The 21,816-nt window shown below is 47.7% G+C and overlaps 1 protein-coding gene across 6 annotated transcripts in view; it reads right to left on the bottom strand.

Annotated features, from left to right (window-relative positions):
• Nucleotides 1-21,213, bottom strand: part of LOC112694824 (transcription factor collier) — a 60,277-nt gene extending 39,064 nt beyond the window's left edge. Inside the window, exons 1-6 of one of the 6 annotated variants that reach the window (XM_048650610.1) lie at nucleotides 20,263-21,213; nucleotides 13,894-14,047; nucleotides 10,366-10,429; nucleotides 6,726-6,781; nucleotides 1,323-1,396; nucleotides 725-793 (exon numbers count right to left, since the gene is read on the bottom strand). In XM_048650610.1, coding sequence (XP_048506567.1) covers nucleotides 725-793; nucleotides 1,323-1,396; nucleotides 6,726-6,781; nucleotides 10,366-10,429; nucleotides 13,894-14,047; nucleotides 20,263-20,333 — 488 coding nt within the window. In that variant the 5' untranslated portion in view covers nucleotides 20,334-21,213. The remainder of the gene's footprint in view (nucleotides 1-724; nucleotides 794-1,322; nucleotides 1,397-6,725; nucleotides 6,782-10,365; nucleotides 10,430-13,893; nucleotides 14,048-20,262) is intronic. The other 5 variants (XM_048650598.1, XM_048650590.1, XM_048650584.1 and 2 more) reach the window with 5 other exon arrangements.
• Between the last annotated feature and the right edge of the window lie 603 nt (nucleotides 21,214-21,816).

Below are 21,816 nucleotides of genomic sequence, written 5' to 3'. Positions count from 1 at the left end.
GATTAATTCGTGTATCGCTTACCACCCCCGAAGCCCCGATCGCCAACCCTATAAAACTCGACGCGTGATCGCTGCCCTCTTACACGCTTTGCTGCGCTCTTCTTTTTTTTTTCCCTATTCCGGATATTGCCGGTCAATTGGTCGCGGCGGCGATCCGTCCTTGTGATATTTTGGAAATTTTTAAACTTTCCTTCGCACTCGAGATGACAAAGGTCGCCTCGTTCGCGTATCTTTTATTTCTCTCCATTTTCCTTCCCTTCGCCGATGAAGATACAGGTGTCCCCGGTCGGGTTTATTTCGCCGAGGATCGGGATCGGACGAACAATGAGCACCGCTGAGCTCAAGATGTCCTCCTGAAGACTATCTCAGCTACGGTCCCTCGGGAAAAGGACCTCCTCCTGTTCCCACCTCCTCCTACTACCTTCCTATCTCGGGACACTCCATAGCCTATTCAAAGATACCTATAGCTCCGCATCTACCTCTACCTCGCTGCTTCGCTACACCGAGTTTCTCGTTTCTAGGAACGTACGGGTCAAACTGGGTCCGTACGTCGTACCACTAGGTGAACACACCGAGAGGGATAAGCAAAGGGATTCCGTACGGGCGCAGCTTCTTTACTCGGACAATGTATTTCACCTTAACTCCGATATACCGTACCCGTGAAAAATATATCCACACGTCGCCGTTATACATACATAGAATTTTTTTTTGCTCCATTACTCACCGATCTATAATCACCGGATCGCTGGGCGTTTCGTTACGGTTCCCGCAACTCTTCTTGTCGCAACATCGACTGAAATCAGACAGAAGAAAGATATTTTTTTCACCGTATTCGTACCCACTTCGTTGCGTACGAAACAACAACAACGAAAAAAAAAGAAAAAAGAAAACAAAAATTCTCCACGATCATAAAGGAACCGTCTCGTTCCGTTCTCTCCGTACAAAACTACACATCCGAAAAATACCCCTGCCCAATGGGATTTCGGAGGCTATCCTCCCCCCCTCTGTACCCGTCGACGTCAAGTCCCACGGGCCAGTGACTCAGCCACCCCCGCGCAGCGCATGGCTCGTTACGTTTATGGTTTACTGCTGCAACAAGGGTGGCTCGCCCGGTCGACTGGTTGGCTGGCTCGCCGGTACGAAGAACCGCTACCGATACAACCGTCCCCCGGCACGAGGGTGTGGAATTATTTCGAAACAGCGGTGCACGGGGGGAAGAGTGACGAGTACAACAACGTAACCCGAACAGAGGAACTAATAAAACTACCGGAAAGAGTGAAAGGAAAAATTTTCGTTTTTGTTTTTTAGCAAAGTACTCTCACCTGCACATCACTTCGTGGGTCAAGAGCACCCTGCACATTTCTGGATTTTTGTCCTGTCCCTCGTACATGATGGCCTGTAAAAAAAAAAGAGAGAGAGTGTGTAAAAAAAATATGTATAGAAACATTTCACGCGTCAGAGATAAAAGCTTTGCACAGTCGGTTTTTTTTTTTCCGGAATAGCGTAACGATTGTTCTCGTAAACTTGTCAGCGTCGAGGACGCGAGGAGGAGTGTAGGTTACGGCGGTGGTAATTATGGTTTCGTGGAAGGACAGTAGGAGAGATAGACGCGCCGCAGGACCCCATTTTCGAGAGGAGTTCTCCTGCACCGGCTAAGCCGTGGGCGGTACACGGAAATCCGTTAAGCCTACTCCACGATCTTCTGATTGATTTTTATTTAATGACAACACTTTGTTACCCCGTGTATTCATGTATTTATGTATGGAGGGTTTCGTCCTGGATTAGCTTCCGGAATAATGACGTGAAGGGTAACACCCGAGCTTTTGATGTTTACAAGAGAATTACATCGCACGTACACCGTGTCTTTTTATTCCCTCCATCCGACTAATTTCGCCCCTTAGATTGGGCGAATTAATATTATCGCGTAAAAAATGACGCCAAGCGGACAGTTTCTCGAAAACATTCGTTTCAATTCCGTCGTGAGATAGGTACGTACCTGCGGCCGTCGTTTACCTAAATTGTAATAACGAAAATTGCCGGAGATGTTTCGTTACGATAAAATGTAAATAGTTTGAAATACAATATCCCAGGGAGTTTGTGCGAATGCCAATGGGACGGGTGTACAGCGGTGCGAGAGCGGAAATACCGGGGCGGGCGGGTGAGGAGGACAGGGTGGTGATAACGATATCAAATACACCGCGAAGCGGGTTTAACTTTGGCGCGATTTTCCAACCAGTGTCAAATATTTATGCCGCTGATATAACTAAATTGCAACGCAAACGTACTCCGCTCGGCGCCCTCTCGGAAAAACCTCCCTTACACATCCCCTTTTTCTCTCCACTCTCTGCGCGTGCGGCTAAATCAGGGGATCCTCCGTGTGAGAGAGAGAGAGGGAGAGAGGGAGAGAGGGAGAGAGGAGGAGGAGGGCAGCTCGGGGGATGTACAAAGCGAGGGAGATACCCGCACGCCTTTCTCGTCCTCTCGTGCGGAGAGATAGTTACCAGGAATCGGCGGTAATACTAAAAAGTCATGCGAGTCTATTTGTTATTTCAGTAATTGAAAATGCCCCCCCTCTTCACGCGTGTACGCGATGCACTCGCTCGGTTCAACTCCGCATTTTATTTCGCTAATTTCCAGCGAAATCATAACCGCGCGATTAACTCGCGAGGACGCCGAGTAGAATTTTGAAAAACAAAGAGATTGTTATATGGGACAGGCCTGCGGGGGCTCGGAAGCGTCGCGGTATAATCGACCGCAATTGCGGTCGCCGTATACAGAAGTACATGAAAAATAAATAACAGTTGTCGACTAGCGGCTTATTCCGACGCCGGTGTAATACTCGTTGTGCAAACAGAGTCGCGTGTCGTTGCCGTGTCCGCGGGTTCTTTCGACCTCTCTTGCTGTTTTCATTGTGACGTGTTTAACCAGTGATTACCGTCCCCAGGTGAAGAGAGCCCGTTTTTCTGTGACAACACGCCCTTCGACCCCTGCGCGTCCTCTCACTTCACAAACCGTTCTCGTACGGGGGTCCGCGATAATTATTAATCTTCCGTGAACAACTACCGATCTCCACGATTTCGCTGATTCATTTTATGCGCGAAAACAGGCGCCCGGGGATCCCACAGGAGACTCGAGTACGCAGTCGAAGTTTGCTCCGGAGCCGCCCCCGGGGGCGAGCGCGTCGCTCCCCGAAGAGTAAGGATAGTCGGGGTCCTCGCTGTTCCCCAGGTGATATTCGCCCCATCGAACAACCGCCACCTCCGCGGACGTTCGTTCGTTGGCTGCAGTTTGCGATACGGAGAGACACCGGCGGAGGTTACGACGTCAGACGACGACGAGTCCTGGGGGTGCGACCAGTCAACGACATCCCCGTGGGGCTTACTTCCACTTCCGGCAAGTCCCACCAGGATTTCTTACACCCCACCCCGTCTAATTCCCACGGGAATTACCCGTGAAGGACTAATAGCGATCCGTCGATGACCGTACCCTGTTCAGTTTCATCAAATTCACAAACAATCACCGACTCGAATCGCTGAAGATGATAATAAAAAATTTGGACGATTTTTTTTCGAACGTCATTCGAAGGATGTGCGTACGAGATTAGAATCCCTTGCCTGGGAGGTCGTGGGATCCTAGAAACAATCTTACGGATGGAATTAAGACGAAATGCCAACAGAACGATCTACTCACATGTCCACGGAGAGAAGAGAATGGAGAATTGAGGAGGACGAATGAAAGAGCCTTAGATAAATTCGAAGATAGGCATTCAAATGCGGCGTAATGATTTCTATCGCGAATCGATTCCTACATCCCCTGGGAATCGGCTGTATCGGAGGACCAGCCCCTGCGTGCATTTCTCCCTGTGTAGTACATGCATCGAGCCGACATCACCGTCGCCCCCAGGGCGCCACCCTCGAATCCCCGTTTTTCCCCTATGCACCGGGAGCAGCTCGGGGGTCGTACTTTTCTTATCTACCGGGGATTAACTTATCTCGAGCTTATTATTTCCTTAATCTATAGTTAAATACTCATATTTTAGCATTAGCCTTGCTGCGTATGGGGAGCGGCGAGCGCGACGCCCACGGGTGCGCGATTCGACGAGCCTCGCCGATCAACTTTTGTTTCTCCCCCTTCCCTCGGAAAGGGTGTAATTTATTTGCCTTTTTTTTACATTTCATTGCGTCGCGGGCTGTAATCAAAGATGAAAGAATCTGATTTCGAACCGCTGAAGTGATTCCGGTGAAAAAAAACTAGTCGGGAGTTTGAATGTAAACGCCACAGCTTCGACATTTTTCCACAAAAGAGACGAGAACGGTCGCCGGTCGGCTATAAAAAAAAAAAAAGGCGAGTAGACTACCGACGCTAATGAAAATTTAATCTCGAAATTTTTATCGCCACTCGAGTCCACCGCGTTGCGCGGGTATTAATATCTTGCGATTTCAATTCCCCCGTGTCAATTATTTCCGCAACGATCGAGCCCTTGAATTTTTGAATTCCGCGGTCTGCGGGAAGCGTCTCGTTTTCGTTAAGTATATAAAAACGCGATTCTTCGCCGCGTTCATGGCGCACTCACGATTTTTACTTTCGTATAAAAATGGAAGTTTCTATTCTCAAAAACGTTTCGGATAGTCCATTGAATTTTACTCCGCACCGTTGTCGCGACGCCGCATAAAGTTATGTCAGTTTAACTACACGATGAAAAATTTATGGAGAAACGACAGATCGCTGAACGCAGGTAATACCTATATATACATATAGGTATATACGTGTACGTATAATCATAACAACGTTTCGCGTTGTGTCTCTCTTTCGGAATTTACGTTCGCAGCATCGCATAGCTCAGTTCTCGGAGTTATTCGCACCCCCCGGAATACCTACCGAGGAAACGACGGGAGGCTGAGTAATACCGTTACAAGTTTAGCTACAATTTCGTGTTGCTCATTCATTTAGAATAACAACGTTACACGCCACCCCCTCCCCCCCGTTCACTTTTCATCCCACACCTCAGTGTTTTCTACCAGTTATAGTAGACTATAAATGTTTTTCTCTTATACCACCCGCTTCGCCCCCTCCCCCGAAAGTAATTAGCATTTAGCATTTTTAATCTTGAACTAAATTTCGTTACAACTTTTTATATCCCTTAACCGCGTGCGACTATTAAATTTTTCTCCGGTGATGTTTACTTCACCTTTATCACGTATGGGTAGGTATTCTATTGTTATTGAGTTTTTTTTAACAATTTTTTACTTTTTTCAATTTATCTTCGCGAAGTGTAACGATACCGGCAATTTTCGTTATTCAGTGGATCGCGATGCTCGGTGAAACTCATTATTCCTAGTGCCATAGATATCGCGATTTTCTGCGTACATAGGTATACATATACGAACGTAGCACTCAATTATTACAGATTTACAGCGGCATGGCCTCCTAATTCAGCTGCGGTACTTTCGAATGTAGAAAATTGCTCGTGTATGCCTGTTGGTATAACTAACTTCGTTACTATCTCGCCGACAAGATAAATCGCTGTCCGAGTCAGAAGTTGGTGGTGGGTTGAGGAGGGGGGAAATTTCTAACTTGCAACCTGCGGATGAAATAATATTTTCAAAGAGATAAGTGCGCGCGGTAAAAGTTGACCGAATCAAATCGTCCCGGGTGATACCTCGTTAATTAGCGTTGTTTCTAATAGTCTACGAAATACGATGATTTTTCGACAATTCACCGTATCAAATTTGGACAATAATAATTTCCAAGAGTCGTTGAACGACTCGTGACCGAATTCTCCTATCTCGGCCGTTATTAATTCTTATAACCCACATAAAGAAGGAGGGTCGAGTTATGAGGACGAGGAAGGTTTTAGCAGATTGAATCATCTTGTTGCCGGTATAACGCTGACTGAAAAAAAGAGTGGGTATGACGAGTACGGGAGATATTCAAGGAGCGAAGGCGGATTGGAGCGAAAAACGAACGAGCGGTGGAACGGGAGAGAGACTTCGGGGCGGGGAGGGTCTGCACGACCGACGTTAGTTTTAGCTGATTAAATTACTAAACCGTCCTGGACCTGCGCGGGCATAGAACGCTTTTCAATCCGCGATCCATCTCGCTTATTAGTCACGTCAGGCCCGCGATCATAGCTACAGAGTGTCCAGGGATCATCGATCCCCTTTTTTTTTTTTTTACAAATTTTCAATCGCTCTTTATTTCCAATGACGCACGAGAGGAAAAAAATCGGCCATTCGCTCCTCGGATTTCGGGGACGAGACGTAGGTCGCGGGATGTATCAGGTGTATGGTATATAAGAAAGATCGAGGTGCGAACGATTTACGCCCTGCAGAGGTACATTTTGTCGGCGGAGTGGAACCCGGGCAGATATCCGGCAACCACCGACACGACTACCCTTCACTCGTAAAGCTTTTATCCGTGCTCTAATCTGCCGGCTTTATTTGTGTTTGCTCGGAAGGTTATGATCCTCCTTCGTTCCTATCTCTTCGCGCTGATCTATCCGCTGCCACCGGGCCGGGCGATGTTGGGTTCGGTCGGAGCTGCCACGTGGCCCTGATAAGAATATACTCGGGGCGTACAACGAGACCGACAATCGGGGGGACGAGTTTCGATTTTTAGTGCTTTCACAATTTCGTGCGTTGAGAAGAGAGAAAAAAAATAAAAATAAAAAGAAAATGTCTGCGTATACGGATGTTGTTGAAGAAAATCGGTTATCAACGACTCACCTGTTTTGTGACGGAGTCTATCAACCTGACGAATATATCCTGCTCTTGTCTCACACCTGAAACACAAATTGTACGGAAAATATGATTATCAAAAATTTTTCAAATCATCTCACAAATCACAGATTCGCGGTATCGTGTATACGCTTTTTACGAGTGACCGTGCGCAAGTTGGATAGCGTAGCCGTACAGCGAACGCATAATTCTCAAGAGACTCTTGCACAGAACCGACTAGCCGCGCGGTCGCTCTTAAACGGTTTTTAATGCCACGAGCTTTTTCTGTGCCGCTGTACGCTCTTAGGTGGGTATCCGAGAGGGTTGAATTCCGTGGATTTAAAAGCGTTTTAGTCGGTTTCGAAGAGCTCACCGTTCGGCGTGATGATGCCTTTTTCCAGAATTCGAGTGAAATATAAAATGAAAAAATAAAAACGGAAAAAAGCCAAAGGGAAACAGGATAAGAGAAAAGAGAAACGTCTCATCGAACGGCGGCGAATTTCATCCGGGGGATCGATATCCTTGCCCACCTTATCCTCGACTGGGTCCCGATTGGACCCTACAGCATTAGCCTGGAAATCCGCGGACCACGGAGCACGGAGTTGTAATAAGCCACGACGGGTTCTCGAGGTAATTTGTGAGCTAGTTTGGGGCCAGATATTATAATCCACGGCAACATAATGTTACCTGGTCTGGTTATACGGCACGGGTTGGGCTCGTGGGCACCACCCACCCATACACGGAATCGCTACAGCTCGCGGTGAGCACCTCTAGCCGAGTGCGGTCGGCTCAAGGCGCTCAGAGCTATGTTGGTTTCAGGTATGTACGAGTAGCTGGTGCGAGCAACGTGTACGCAATACTCGTACACGCGGGACATAGGTACACGTCCGTACATAAGAGCTGTACGGCTGTAGGAGGTAGGTACGTACATGTTCCGTACACGTACGTACAGGTATATTATTTCCTCGGAGAGAATTCGCGTCTAGTGTATCCGGGGATGCAGACTGTACGGAATGGCAGCCAGTAGCAGTCTTATATCGGGATTACCCGAGGCTTAACCTGCTCGGCTTTCTGACCGAATTAAAATTACCCGCGATTATGTTAGCCGGTGGTAAAATTTTAATCCTTTTACGCCGAGGCAGCTAGAGAGAGAGAGAGAGAGAGAGAAGTATAAGTATAGAAATTTGTGTGTTTATCCGTGTGAAAGAAATTCATCGAAGACGGTAGGTGTTGTATACGTGCAACAGAGAACATAGATCTCGTGGCCCGTAAAACGGAAACTGAAGGGCATAAGCGGGTCGTTCTTCATCCCCGCGTTATTTTCTGCCACCGCGGGCGTGATTCACGATTTAAAAGAACGAGAGCCTTGCATCGTCGCAGACTACTACGACTACTCTGCGGTAAAACCGTCGCAACCCTCGAGCGTCGACAGTTGATTTTTTTCGCGTCTCGATACAAATTCAAACGGACCGATTGGGGTGCGGTCAAAAAAGTTGACTAGATCGCGGATCGAAGGAATTAACGATATCGATTGTAATTCAATTGTCGATTTTTAACCGAACGTAGAAAGGCGGGAGGGGTGAAAAGAGTCGACGGCGATACGGTCGAATGAAGGCCGGTCGCCCAATTTGGTCCGCTCTTCTCCCATCTCCGTCCGTTTCACCCACGATTCGAGTCGTGTGCACGTACAATCCCAACGTTCGCGGCGGATGTTTAAGCAACAGTTTCCCGCGTTTACCTGCTCTTCCCCGATGCGGCTGTAAAATAGCTCCCAGAAACTCCGTGGCAGCTATTAACAGCTGGTAAACTTCGCGATCGTATTTCATGCGATAATAGGTGGCATCGTGTGCGCGAAGAATGATTTCTGTTGGTTTCGACAGCCGGTTTTTCTTTTCATTCCATTGATCAACCGTTTGGTTGGTTTTTATTTTTGTTTATTTCATTTTTTTTTTCAAACGTCTTCGTCGATCGCTCGATCGTCTCGAATCTGGTATGACGAGCGGCGTGAGATTGTAGAAGACAAATTGGCGTGAACCAACGAAGAGTCAGGTGTTCGAGTCGCGTCATCGCGTCACCGTCGAGCGTCGAGCGGAGCGATAAATCGATAATTAAATAATAAATAAGGAGCGAGAGATGTAGGAGACCGAGGAGCGGGATAGGGAGGTGCAGGGGTTGCCCCCGTTGCCGGCCATATCGGGGCATGTTTTTTGCACCTTCTCGGGCCCGTCGAGCCGGGCATCTCGATATCCGAGTCTCGCGTTGGAGCGAAAGGGAGGGAAGTAAGAAATAAGAAGTAAATAAAAATTGGAAAAGAAAAGGAGACGCTTCGACGGACGTACGGCCGGAGACTTCCTCAGCTTCGGAAGGCATATATAAGTCCACTCGGAGTGCAACCGATTAAGGAGCTATCGCTTTGTCTCGATCTATATACTCGGGTGCGGCCGATCAAGTTTTTCCCAAAGTATCACTTTTAGCGAACGCGCGTATATCCCTCGTCCCTGTAACTCCCGACGGCGTATTATTGCCAGTTATGCTAATCTTTTGACAGGTGATTAACTAATACGGATCCCCACCGGATCGGGTGTCGTTCGCGCAGGGGCCCCCGCGTGCTCGGCTTTCCTCCGTTCCCGCAGTTCCCGAAGGACGCAAACGAGAATCAACGACGGGCGACTTACAAGTGCACCGATTCCGCGGTACACCCAACACGGGATCGGGATATATATACCCTTTATTCGCGGAGATGTTTGGTATACATAAAGTGTGCGAAGTTGGTACCTATGTACACTCGTACATACATACATACACCGTGCGCTACACTATACGTATACTCCGACAACAGATCACCCCTGGCATTTCTACTTTGCAACAGTTAGTTATTTCTTGTCCGCGATGTTGGCAACACGTTTTAGTGCCCATAGATGGAAGGGCGGCTTCTCAGTCACCGATGCCCATCACCGCAAAAATCCCGCATTGATTGATCGGATTCAGGCTGCACCGCTGCCGTTGTTGCTGCGATACTCCGCTTCGAACTCCTCCTATGGAGTGAAAAATACATTCGAAACTCGCTAGCGCCTAAGAGCTTTTTAACGCATATGCGATTATAACGCCGGGATTCTTCGGCTCCCACCCCTCCGCCGCCCCCTCCTCCCTCTGCTTTTTCCTTTTGCTCCCGGTTTATCATATTCGTTTTTCAATCTTATTCCTTTTACCCCGAAATTCCGGCGATTCTATACCGACGTCACGACGTTTTTGCGGGATCGATGAATCCGCCGCTGCCGTAGCGACCAGCGGGATCGCGGTGACGTAAAATATGTCTCTGTTGCGGTCTACGCATCCCTCGCATCCGCCTGTCGCTCACTCGCTGACTGACTGACTGACTCGCTGAAAGTTAGAGGAGGCGAGAACTTTTTAGAGGCGGTAAGCGAGGCAAGAGCGACCATCGGGTGTCCGTTTGGAATGTTGATGGTCCGGCTGCTTGATCGCCTCAACACCCGATCGCTCGATCCCCGCGCATTCAGCAAATTGCTCGACAGTCAGAAAGGTGACGATATTGTAACCCAATCGATCCCGAAATCCCATAAATTCCCGCATCACCGGATACCCGAATATCCCATTGATCATTATTGGAGTAGCTTTTCACATTTCTTACCGTTTGCGTAGAGCAGTTGCAGCCGGTACTGGATCCCGTTGTTCGTCTTCTGTCCCTCCGTTTCCTGAAATGAGAAGAAAAAGAGATTTATTGAAAATCAACGAACGGCAACGATCTGGCTCGAAGGACTTTCGTTGCTTCGGTGTTTTTTGGGGGGGGGGGGGGGGGGGGTAAAAAAAGATACGACCTACACGCATGGTGCATAAACGCATTTACCCGAAGAGCTGCGCGGGGCTACGGGGTCTCGAGGAGATAATTACTTTAGTTGCTCGCGCCCCGCCTCGCAGGCACTGACTGCACTTAATTAAATGCATTTTGATATACATGTTGTACGCATGTACACAGCCGTAGATACGTATACAGATGTTTGCGTATGGGACTACGATGTACCAACGTCACTCGCTAATTATTAATTCCTTGATGAACGTGTAAGAGCTGCATCGTTACATAGGTAGATGGTATTTATATATCAGTTGGTACCGACCTATGCAGGCCACCGTGCGGCTATCTCCGTATTGCGTGCGATGCATAATTATACCGACGAGTGACGAGTCACGCGTGCATCGTTCACCATATGCTATACTACTCATTTCTTCGCCTAATGCATTTTCAACTACCCCCAACGTGACCTAAAGTAATGCTCCTCGATGTAGTTCTTCCTATACCTATGCTATACCTATAATAAAATGTAGGTACTTATTAAACAAATGGGCAGATTAAGGTATACACAGTCCAGATTTTCATTTGAAAACGCCCGGGTCTGATCAGCTTCGTGAAATCAGTAGTGACTGCAAGTATCCTGGAAAATCCATAGGCTTTGCAGTCTGAAAATTATTATTTTGGCGATTTTCGCGGCGAGCTCAGGAGCAAGATTTTTTTTTTCACAGTATATTGACGTGATCTGACGTATTTTGACTTCAGAAATACGAATCCGTGGGTGAAATTGAACTACGAATTTTTCCCATCGAGATATCTCGATTTTTCTGCTCCAAAAAGTGAAAAATTTGCGATAACTCGATCAATTTTATAGATAAATCAATTTTGCTTCCGGATTCGGAATCCTGGGATCAAAATACACAAGAAAAGTGCCATACGATCAATTTCAAAAAATAAAAATTTTTTGCCAAAATTTGAGATTTTTCCAAGGGGTACCCCTTACGATTTTTTCAGATTTTGACCAAAAATTTTTATTTTTCAAAATTGATCGTATGGCACTTTTCTTATGTATTTTGATCCCAGGAATACGAATCCGTTGAGTAAATTGAGCTACGATTTTTTCTTATCGAGATATCTTGATTTTTCTGCTCCAAAAAGTGAAAAATTGGCGATAACTCGATCAATTTTGTAGATAGATCAATTTGACTTCCGGATTCGGATTCCTGGGCTCAAAAACATAAGAATGGCATATAAAATAAAATATTTTTTTCTGACCCAAAATCGACAAAATTCCAAGGGGTACCCCTTTGGATTTTTTCGATTTTTGGGCCAAAAATGAATTATTTAAAAAATCGATCGTATGACGCTTTTCCAATGTATTTTGACCTCAGGAACACGAATCCGTAAACTAGATTGGGCTACAACTAAAACTAACAGAGATATCTGAATTTTTCCGCACCCAGAAACCTGCGCATCGGCCATCGTCGTTGCAATGATAATTTAATTGTGGAAGAGGAGAGTAAAAAATATGTAAATAGTTGCGGGGATGGTTGAGGACGCTGACGGCGCTTTGCCGCGATCTCCTGCCCTTACCGGCGGGGTTGATGTATGCCCTCGGTGCATGACCCTAATTAATAGGAGACCACGCGATGCAACTGTCTACCTACGTGAATTATACACGCTTACATCGCGCATCGTGAGCCAACTGCGGGTACTCCATACCGTCGTGGCCAGGTATGGGTAACCCGTGTACGAATATTATACCGTCACAGTCTTGCGGAGTCGGACGACAGACCGACGAGTGAATTTAAACATATCACACCGTCGTACCGCCGGGTGATTAGTTAAGTGGGTGAGATGACTAAATAGGAGGACTACTTATCTCAATCGATCCTCGAACGGCTCGCGGTTGATCATTATTCGATAAGAGAAACTAATTAATTCAAATCCGTCAATTAGTCGAGACTTCTGAGGACTTTTTATGCGACTCTTACACATGTGCGTACTGCCGACGGAATAAAGTACCAAAGATAGATTTGCTTCCCTACCGCACTCTCGGTGGTTATTGCTCCTCTGAGGACGATTCCGAGAAGTCATCTATCGCGCCCGGGTCTTATATTTAGACCTAGAAAATAACGCTCGCGTCTAGTCAAACGTATCCATTGAAACCCACGCAACGTTGAATATTCGATATTTCACGAAGCGCATTTTTTTTTTCTACGCCAGACCAGCGTGACGGACTCTTCATTCATTCGAACAATTTCAAGGCATAATCTCCCATATCAACGCGACGGTTTGAGCGAAAAAAAGAAATCACTGTTGGCAAAACCAATTAGTTGAAACATCGCGCTACTGAGCTCGCGTTGCGCGGATTACACAGAATTCCGGTGAGATAGCGAATTATTATCAATCGATACACGATCGAACGGTATTACGTACAAGACCTCCGGTGATCATCGGTTCCCTGTACTCCATGAAGAAATTTATTAGTCAGTTTGTGAGCTAGAGTGGCTGTCGTTAGGGCAGAGCCGACCGTGTTCTACCACGTAGTACGTTAACCCTCCCCAGCTCTTAACGGTCACGCAACTTAATAGTATCCGATAGAAAGAAGAGCTCTACTGATCAAAGATTACACCTGGTAGGCATTCGTTATTTAGCTGGTCAAATACGAAAAGTCAATACAAGGTAGCCGAACCACCGAAAACCGTACGATCGAGTCCGTTGGTACGCCGCCACTGTAGCGAGCTCGACTTTGAATCCGTGACCCAAAAACTTTTCAGTCTTCAGACTTTTCTTCGTTAATAATAAACGATACTCACAATCAGTCGGAGAGATAAAGAGAGAGAGAGAGAAAAATTCACGTCACTCTGGCGTTAGTTTAAGGGCGAAGACAAAGTTTCGCCGATAAGAGTCCTGCCCCGCTGCAGCTGTACATCTCACAACGGATGTGCGGGACGCGGCAGCAGGATGTGCAGCGCGAGACTAGAGCGGGGGGCCCGAGGGGCGATGGAAGCGAAGGGTACGGATATATTTCCGCAGCGGCAAAGTTCGTTCTTCGTTCACGTTTTGTCGTCACGACTGTCCGCCATGTCGACGGAGATCCTTTTCCTTCGAGTCATCCCCCTCGCCACTCCCCGTTCCCCGTTCTCCCCCTTCGGCGTTTATATATTTTCTTTTTCTTTCCTCATTTCTCAGTCTTCCTCTTTTTCTCCCGCTCTCTCCCTACCCGCTACCGTCCGCTTCTTTATCGCCCCCCCTTTGCCCCCGCTCCTGTGCCGCGCCTCGTATTTTCCTCCTTTTCCTCCCCCCCTCCCCTCCCTCCCGCCGGTGGTTACAACAGATTGGCAATCGGTGTAATTAATTTCAGCTTACCTGATCCTTCTCGACGAATCCGATGAAGGCCGTCCTCTCGATCTCGATTGGTTGCCCCGCACGGTCGTACAGCGCGATCACGAAGTGAAAAAAATTACTCTTTCTCAGATTACTGGGGGGTTGCTTCTCGAAATGGGCTCTGCCGACTCCGACGCTGAAACGTGAAAGGCAAAATAGAGGAGATAAATTAGATGACCGACAAAATCGATTCGAATTGGGGGGTTGAATATTCCAAAAGAAAGTGGAAGAGTACGGTCGCTCTAAACGGGAAGGAGTATCGCGGGACGGAGGAACTAAGGAAAGACAAACGAGCGAGGTCGCCAGAGCGCGCAGGTGGCTTCAACGCCTTAAAATCCCATTAAGGTCTCATGTGCCGAGATTAGGCCGCCGGACTCTAGTACCATCTTTGAGTAATGGCACGGAAAGACCCCTCGCGGCTCGGCGATATAATAGCCCACGCAACACAACTATCGCCGGAACGGAGAAGAGTTCGAAATAATACAGCCTATATATACGCGTTCGCCGCCGGATCCACGGAACCGTAATAATATCTCCCCAAATCACCGTAATGTCATTTTCCCAAAACTAATCAATTTATTTCAAAATCATTATATAATTCACGCCGGTCGTTACAGTACACGCATTTCCCTCTCAACCGGTACACTCCGTGTGCGCGTGTACCTATATCGGGAACATGTATAATTGCCTTACGTAATACGGGCGCGAGCAGTTACACACCGTAGTGCGTAGAACGAAACGTAGCCTCCGATGCGGTGAGGTGTACTCCGGGTTATTAATTGAGTGTGGCGTTAAACGCGTGCTCACCCTCTTTACGCAATCAGTCAGTTCCTTCAACCCCATCATCGCTCATCCGTCGCCGGAATCCACATGCATTCCAAAGGCCACGCGTTGACCGTAGACTTTTAATTCACTCCAATTTCATTACGATCGGTACGTCGCCGATATTTTTCCGGAAGCAATTCTGCTTGGATCGTAATTTTCGCGTGCCCCGAAAATCTGGGGATTAAAATCCGAAAAAAAATGGCAATATATCGTAACGGTCGAGGGTGCAGCACGTCGTTAACGGCGAACAAAAGACGGACGAGGGGCCCCGCAGCGCCGCGGTGCAAGTTCATTTTTCTCGTTTTTTTTCTCCTTTTTTTTTATTTTTTTGTTATTCTATTTCGTCCCTCGCTTTCATTCGTATTTTTTTTTTTCCCCGTTTTATCGCTGATCACATAATCTATGTCGCGCGTGAACGTCGCAATTACGTAGGCATGATTAATTTGCTTTGTGAAGTTATTCCACCCAAAGGACTTTGCTAATGAAATGGACGCTGCTGCTACTCTGTTGTTCCTAGCTACTGTTGTATATATACACCTGTATGGATATCATTTTCGTACTATAATTTAGAACTCGCGGCGCGTATTATTAATAACGAAAAGATAGCCCATACGCGCGCATTTGTCTGACAAAAATTACCAGCGATACATCCGTTGAAAAAATGAAACGGCTATTGGAAATGATAGAATGTAATCTCACGGCGTTTCTCGAAAAAAGAAATAGAAAAATCTATAGATGCGAATGGGCGTATCGGAGTGAATTCTCCGAGTGTTTTGACAGTTTGAAAAATTGTTCGTTGATCTGCGCGTATTGGTAGGTATGTATGCAAAAAAAGGGGGCGACCGTGCGTGTATCTGTACTTCCCCGTTTTCTTTAATTGTTTTTTTCCCGAAACTTACAAACCGGGTTTCAAGTTTCTTTCACTCGGGGACGACCGGCGGACGTTGAGTGATGGGTTGTCCCTCGTGATTTTCGGAATTGGCGTAGTAGTTGGTCGATCGCGCCCGCCCCTCTTGGGCACTTCAAATTCCGGGCACCGTTTCAGAAAAACATGTCACCTCTCGGCCACCATTTCTCACTTCCACCCCCTTTACAAGATCGCTAAAATTTCCCAACGTCAATTTTCTCGACGACCCCCTTTTTTTCCCCGTCCCCCGTCCAATACTCAGGTATACGCGTACACCTTCGATGTAAGAATTTACACGGCTCGCTCGATGGCTCGCATTGTGCGGACCGCCGCACGATGGCAAATTTACAACCACCGCGCGGTTACTACGTTATAACGTCGCGCGCGATTACGCGGGTTTCATTCCCAAAGAGATCCGTGCAAACAAAATAATAAAGTCAGCGCGAAAAGTAAACGAACCGGGCGGATGCGACTCGACTAAACTCGAACCACCGCCGCGCTGCGGTGAGGTAGAGAGAGGATGCCGAAACGCGGAGCGAGTAAACGGTGCGAGGTGGTAGGTACCGAGTAGTAGATTCGTGTTGGCAAAGTGTTAAATATTCAAGCGGGTAGCTTAATTGCGGGAAAAAGGCGACAAGAGCCGCGCACCGTGGCCCGTGCTCTAAACTGGTTTACGCACCTCTCTCATCCCTTTTCCTTCGCCCTACCGAAGTTTTACATCCCACTATAACCCGCGCTCGCCGCGATATTCGAAGGCAAACTTCGTACAACTTGTCGGAAATAATAAAAAAGAGAAGAAAGGAAAAAAAACATGAATAAAATGTATCATTCATCTCGTCGGATGCGAGACTATTTTATATCCTTGGAGAATAAATAGCTGAATCAGTTTTGCGGGATGTTCGTCTGTAACATCCGGGTGTGCCTTGTATGTCTCTATAGATCGCTTCGGAAAATAAACGAGGTGATCGTTGGTCCGTTTGTCACTTCGGTCGCTGAAGTACCAGCATTGTACTATCGACGGTGCAGGGCGACCGACTCGTGGTGCCCACGGTGCCCAGGGGGTGTTCAGGGTGGAACGTAGGAGACGAGAAGGGGTGATGTACGGCCCATGTCGATAATTATCGGTGGCTGATTAACCGGCGGCCGGTTCGCGCCCCATAACTCTCGATGTCCGATTATTTTGCCCCGTTTGCTATGCACCAATTCCTCCGTTATATCTGCTACCCCTGCTTTCTGTCCCTGTCCGTGTATTTCCGCCCACCGCTGCCGCCGCGTCCTACGCTCCGCCACGTTTCCGCTCACCTCTCGATCTACCGATCCGAAGATCATTCCACGCCGCGCGAATACTCGACGAATATCGTCGCCTTCTTTCGACGCTCGCGGAAAACAGGGTTTCGCGTTTCCCGAGTAAATGACTAAGTAAATCGATGAATTTTCGTCACCTCCGATCAGCGGTGGTGGTGTTTTAGGGCGGACTGTACTCCGCCGAACTAACTCTAGGTACGCACGTACCTGTACTAGATATACACACGAGCTAACGGTGTTACACAGTCGTTGCACATAGAGGCAATTTAGTGCAGTACGTATGGAATAATTATAATCGGCCGGGCGTATAGGTATAGACGAGCGCGTATATACAGGGGTTTGGGTAACTGTCACTTCTCGCCAATATCCCTCTATTAAACGGCTGTTTTTCGCGTCGTTTCATCCCATCTGTATAATATCGTTCCCCTCCCGCCGTTCGTATACGCCCGGGTTATGATTATAGACATGTCAACCACGTTATCGAGTGCCTATCGGTGTTGTTCGCCGCCCGAAGCCCCTCGTCCTCCCCCCCTCCCTGCCCCCCACGAACAGAATTCTACGTATTTCTCATATTATTCTAATGGGTAGGGAAGGTGGCGTACCGGTACGCGAAAATTATACCTGCACATCAACGTGCATCTAATACTCCTACACCGTGTATATACGCACTCCGTGAAGCGCGTCGTCCTCCTGCAGGTTATATAGGAGGGGGTAGGCAGTGGTACTAATTACGAGCTTGATTCACGCCTACCTCCGAATTTCCCATAATTCAAGTCACTGGCCGCCGACCCGTGACGGCTACGGCCTGGCTTCGATCTGCCGAAATTCTTTTTTTTTTTTTTTTCAACCCCCAAAGTTTTCACCGAGATTGAAATAACCTTTGGTCTCGCAACCCCTGACCTTTTCGAAGATTCATTTCAGCGCGATTCGTAACCCCCTGCCCCCCTGGAAATTTCTTCGAGTTTAAAATTTTTTTCATCCGTTGTTATAATCGACGATTCGCCTCGATTGCGCGGCAATAATACGGGAACCGCGACGAACTCATTCGGTAGTGACGCGAAATGCGGTGATCACAATTTGTGGCGAGTGAAAATATGCGACGTGGTGTAACGTAGATATTGAATAGAGTATATCGTATCGCCATTCTAACCCATTTGTATGAATTTGTTACAGTAATAATACTCGGAATTTATATTTACGCGTGCGTATTACGGCCAACACGTACGTACCCTACCTATACGCGTATTATTATACAACTATATTGAAAATACAGAGAGTGCGGATTTTAGCGAGCGCGTATAATATAACGTCGCATGCAGTAGCCCAGGATTACACACACCCCTATACGGAGAATAACAATAAATAGATGCGTCGCAATGAACTACTACCGTTGCATGTTGTTGCACCGCGAGTAGTAGTTAGTCGCCCAACGTTATTACGATATCATGAGTTGGCCGGGATATATAGTCTGTTTACGGTTAACCGCGACGCGATTAATAATTCATCCAGAGATAATGAGCAATTTGTAATATATCTGAATATAATCCACCTCGCGCTTCCGACCCCCCCCCCCCCCCCCCCCTCCCCACCAACCAACCATTCTCCACCCCCAACCACGGAGAGCGCGTTGTTTAATTTAGATAGTTACACACCGCTCAAGGAACGTGTTTCGTCTTATCGTGAAGATCGCCCCGTATAAATTTCTCTCCGCCGGTACAAAGTTACAATTATTTCTGACCCGTGTTGTCTTTTATTTTTCTTCATCGGTACGTACGCCTAAAATATAGAAACCGGTTGAAGGGCTCTCTACATAAATTCACTGAGTATTTACTCTTGGTCTTTCGCCCTTCCCTTCCTCCGCGGTATTTAACGAATGCGGTATCGTCGCGAGGTACGAAGATAGTTTTTTTTTGGGGGAGATACGTAGTAGGGGTATTCGATGTACGGGGATCCGCAAAGGTTCCCTGTACCGCGGGGTTTGTAAAAGGCGCTAAAATTCTCAATCACATTAACTTGATTTCGCTACGTGGGTCGTGACATGCCGTGAAAAGGAGGGTTAGTTAAGGGAACCGCTATTGGATTAGAGATCCCACCTTCGTCTGGCGTCCTTCCTTCCTATATGGCTTACGGTATATATCTACCGCGTACCTTCAACCACCGCGTATATATCTATACCCACCGTCATCTCCGTCGCCAACCACCCGTGCGCGCCGCTCTTCACTTCGCGCTTACACACCTTTGTGCCCCCAAAGTATCGCAAATTAACCCCCTATACCGACGTAGAGCTTCGCAGCCTGCGGATCGTACGATTGTCCCACTGTATCTGCATCCCGTATGATCATCCGAAATTTTTTTTGTCCTGCTACCGGAGCGATCATTTAGAGGAAACACCGCGACGGTACGTCGGGTTTCCTTAACTACAATAATTATTGGCTTTTATTGCGATCGATCGATTTTTTCTGACCGATGGATCGTTATTTGTATACACCTGGTGAATTTGCACGCCGTGTAGTGGGTCGGCGAAATGTGGCGAACACGTCGAAGAAATCTCGTTATTGTTTCAGCCATCGATTTGGATGATCTGGGGTTTGGTATGTTGTATAATAATATGCATGACGGGTGCGTCGAATGCAGCGGTTGGTGCGATTTATATAAGAGGATTACTTTCTTCTCTCTTTTTTAAAAGAGGATTATATACGGGCCACGCTCCATTTTGCGGTGATCATTATCCCGAATCTCCCTATTTTTCGTTGACCCGCTGCAGTACATTATACAACGTCATCCAAAAATAATTCGCTTCGTCTGAACTCCCCGTACATAAGGGGACCTCGGTAATAAAGTGACATCGTCTGCTGTATCTGCGGTGATTTTTTAAACAGCCAATTTATCGTTGAAAATATATCCTCGTATCCGCGCGTAAATTCAAACCTCATTAGAATTGAACTCTGAAAAATTCAACTCTCTCCTACGACGTGTCTTGATACGCGAAAATTTTATGATTTCAGTAGTAGTGGAGCGGCGCGATCCGACGGACGCTAGTAGTACGAGTCAACGGTAGGCCTACACGGTAAAAATTATTTCTCCCGATCGGACGTGAAAATTCCAACAGAAACTTGAGATATTTTTTTTTATCGTACGATAGGAGATGGGTACAGGGAAGGACCGATCGAATCGCTATTATTTTCGAAATGGAATAACGAAATTATTTTTTTTCCGCGACATCGTGCAGCATGGTCTGTGAACGACTTTATCCGAAATTTCTAGTTTCTAAATTCCTGGGAACGATGCGATAGGATACAGGGGATGAAACTTACGTTCCGTTGTCGGCGATGGCAGGTTGCGGCCAAGCTCTTGGCACCGGTTCCTCCTTGAGCGTTTGTCGCATGTCTTGAATGGGAAATACGAGCGGTGCTCTCGGGTGATGATGGGGCGGGGGTGGCGGAGGAGCGACGCTAGCCCCGTACAATTTTCGGCCCCAGTGTCCTTCGAGTTCTACGGGGCTTCCACCGCCTGTTGTCGCCCCCGCACCACCTCCTGCACCGAGACCGAGCCATGGCGACCCGCCAGCACCCACTATAGTGGAGCTGGGCAGGAGTCCGGACCACTCGTCGGACCGCGTGGTGATGCTGTGCGTTATCTCCTGGGGCAACAACGCCGTTCCTCGTTTAACCACGAACCCGGGACTAAGGTATTTCGATTGGGGCTAAGTCACCCTTACTTTACGATAGACAGGGAAATGGAATTGGCGACGTTCTCGAATTTAGATAAGTCCAGAGTCCGGGGAGCACCGAAGAGTCGTATTCACTGTTTTCTTCATCTGTCCAAATACCGCGACGCGGACGACTAAACGGAGCACCTGGTTTACCGTTCGATTATTTTTTTTTCGCGTCAAGGTCGTATCGGGGGTGGGCGATGAACACGTATAAAATAAACTGCACAAACCGTCACAATAAAATTTACACTGTCGTCTGTCTGACGGAGTCTTTGCACGAAACCAACCCCTTCGCACTGTCCCGGTTGGACCTCGGACCCTTGACCTTCGGTCGTTACCGATGTTCTTTTTATTTTCGACTTAATCGTGTTCCGTTTTTCTCTCCTCCGAGGTACAGCTGTGTGCGGGTGTCCCACTCGAGGGAGAGGACGTCTCGCGCGGCGTCTCGTGGTATTGCGGAGCTGGTCGGTCCCTTGCCGCGCGTTGCTTCCAGTTACGACGCCGCTTGTCGAATGTGTCAGGGAGCAGGCGAGCGGCATGCTCGTGACTCCCTCAGGGTTTGCCGTGAGGCCGGGGGCGGATCCGACGGGCACGACGTCCCTCCGAATGCGACGGTGACGGTGACTATCTGGCCACCCCCAACGTCGTTGGCTGGCCAACCGTTTCCTGGGGAATCTGCCAATCCTGTATCGTCCACGTGACGAAGAGACCGCCTCGACCCGTATGGCGGGGACGGTGGCGCTCTGGTGGTGGCACTTCGAGGCTTTCATTCCGGTGGCAACCCTCCTCCGGTAGGGGTTGATCGCCGACGCGCTCATCCTTCAACCGTAGCGCGCTTCTTCGATCGACGCGAATCAATGGCCTGAAAATTATTAAAATTCAACCAAAGAATCACCACGATGTCTCTTTGCTCTCCTTTCCCCGTCAGGATTTTTTCACATCGCAACGAAGGCTGATGGAAATCGATCCAGGGGTGCGAAATCCCGACTTCCAGATCGACGAATAATCATTTTTCCTATCAAGATCGATTTTTGCGAGTATCCCGATTTTTTTTGTCCGGTTGATCCGCACAGATGATCTCTTCGTCGTACACAAGTAGCTGAGAGACACCTCACTTTGTTGAAAGTAGCGTCCCTGTAACCGTACCTGGCCCAGT

The sequence above is a fragment of the Athalia rosae genome, chromosome 1 (genome assembly GCF_917208135.1).
Source record: "Athalia rosae chromosome 1, iyAthRosa1.1, whole genome shotgun sequence".
Taxonomy (NCBI): Eukaryota; Metazoa; Arthropoda; class Insecta; order Hymenoptera; family Athaliidae; genus Athalia; species Athalia rosae.
The sequence above is the reverse complement of the archived record's forward strand: the minus strand, read 5'-3'. Positions and strand labels throughout refer to the sequence as shown.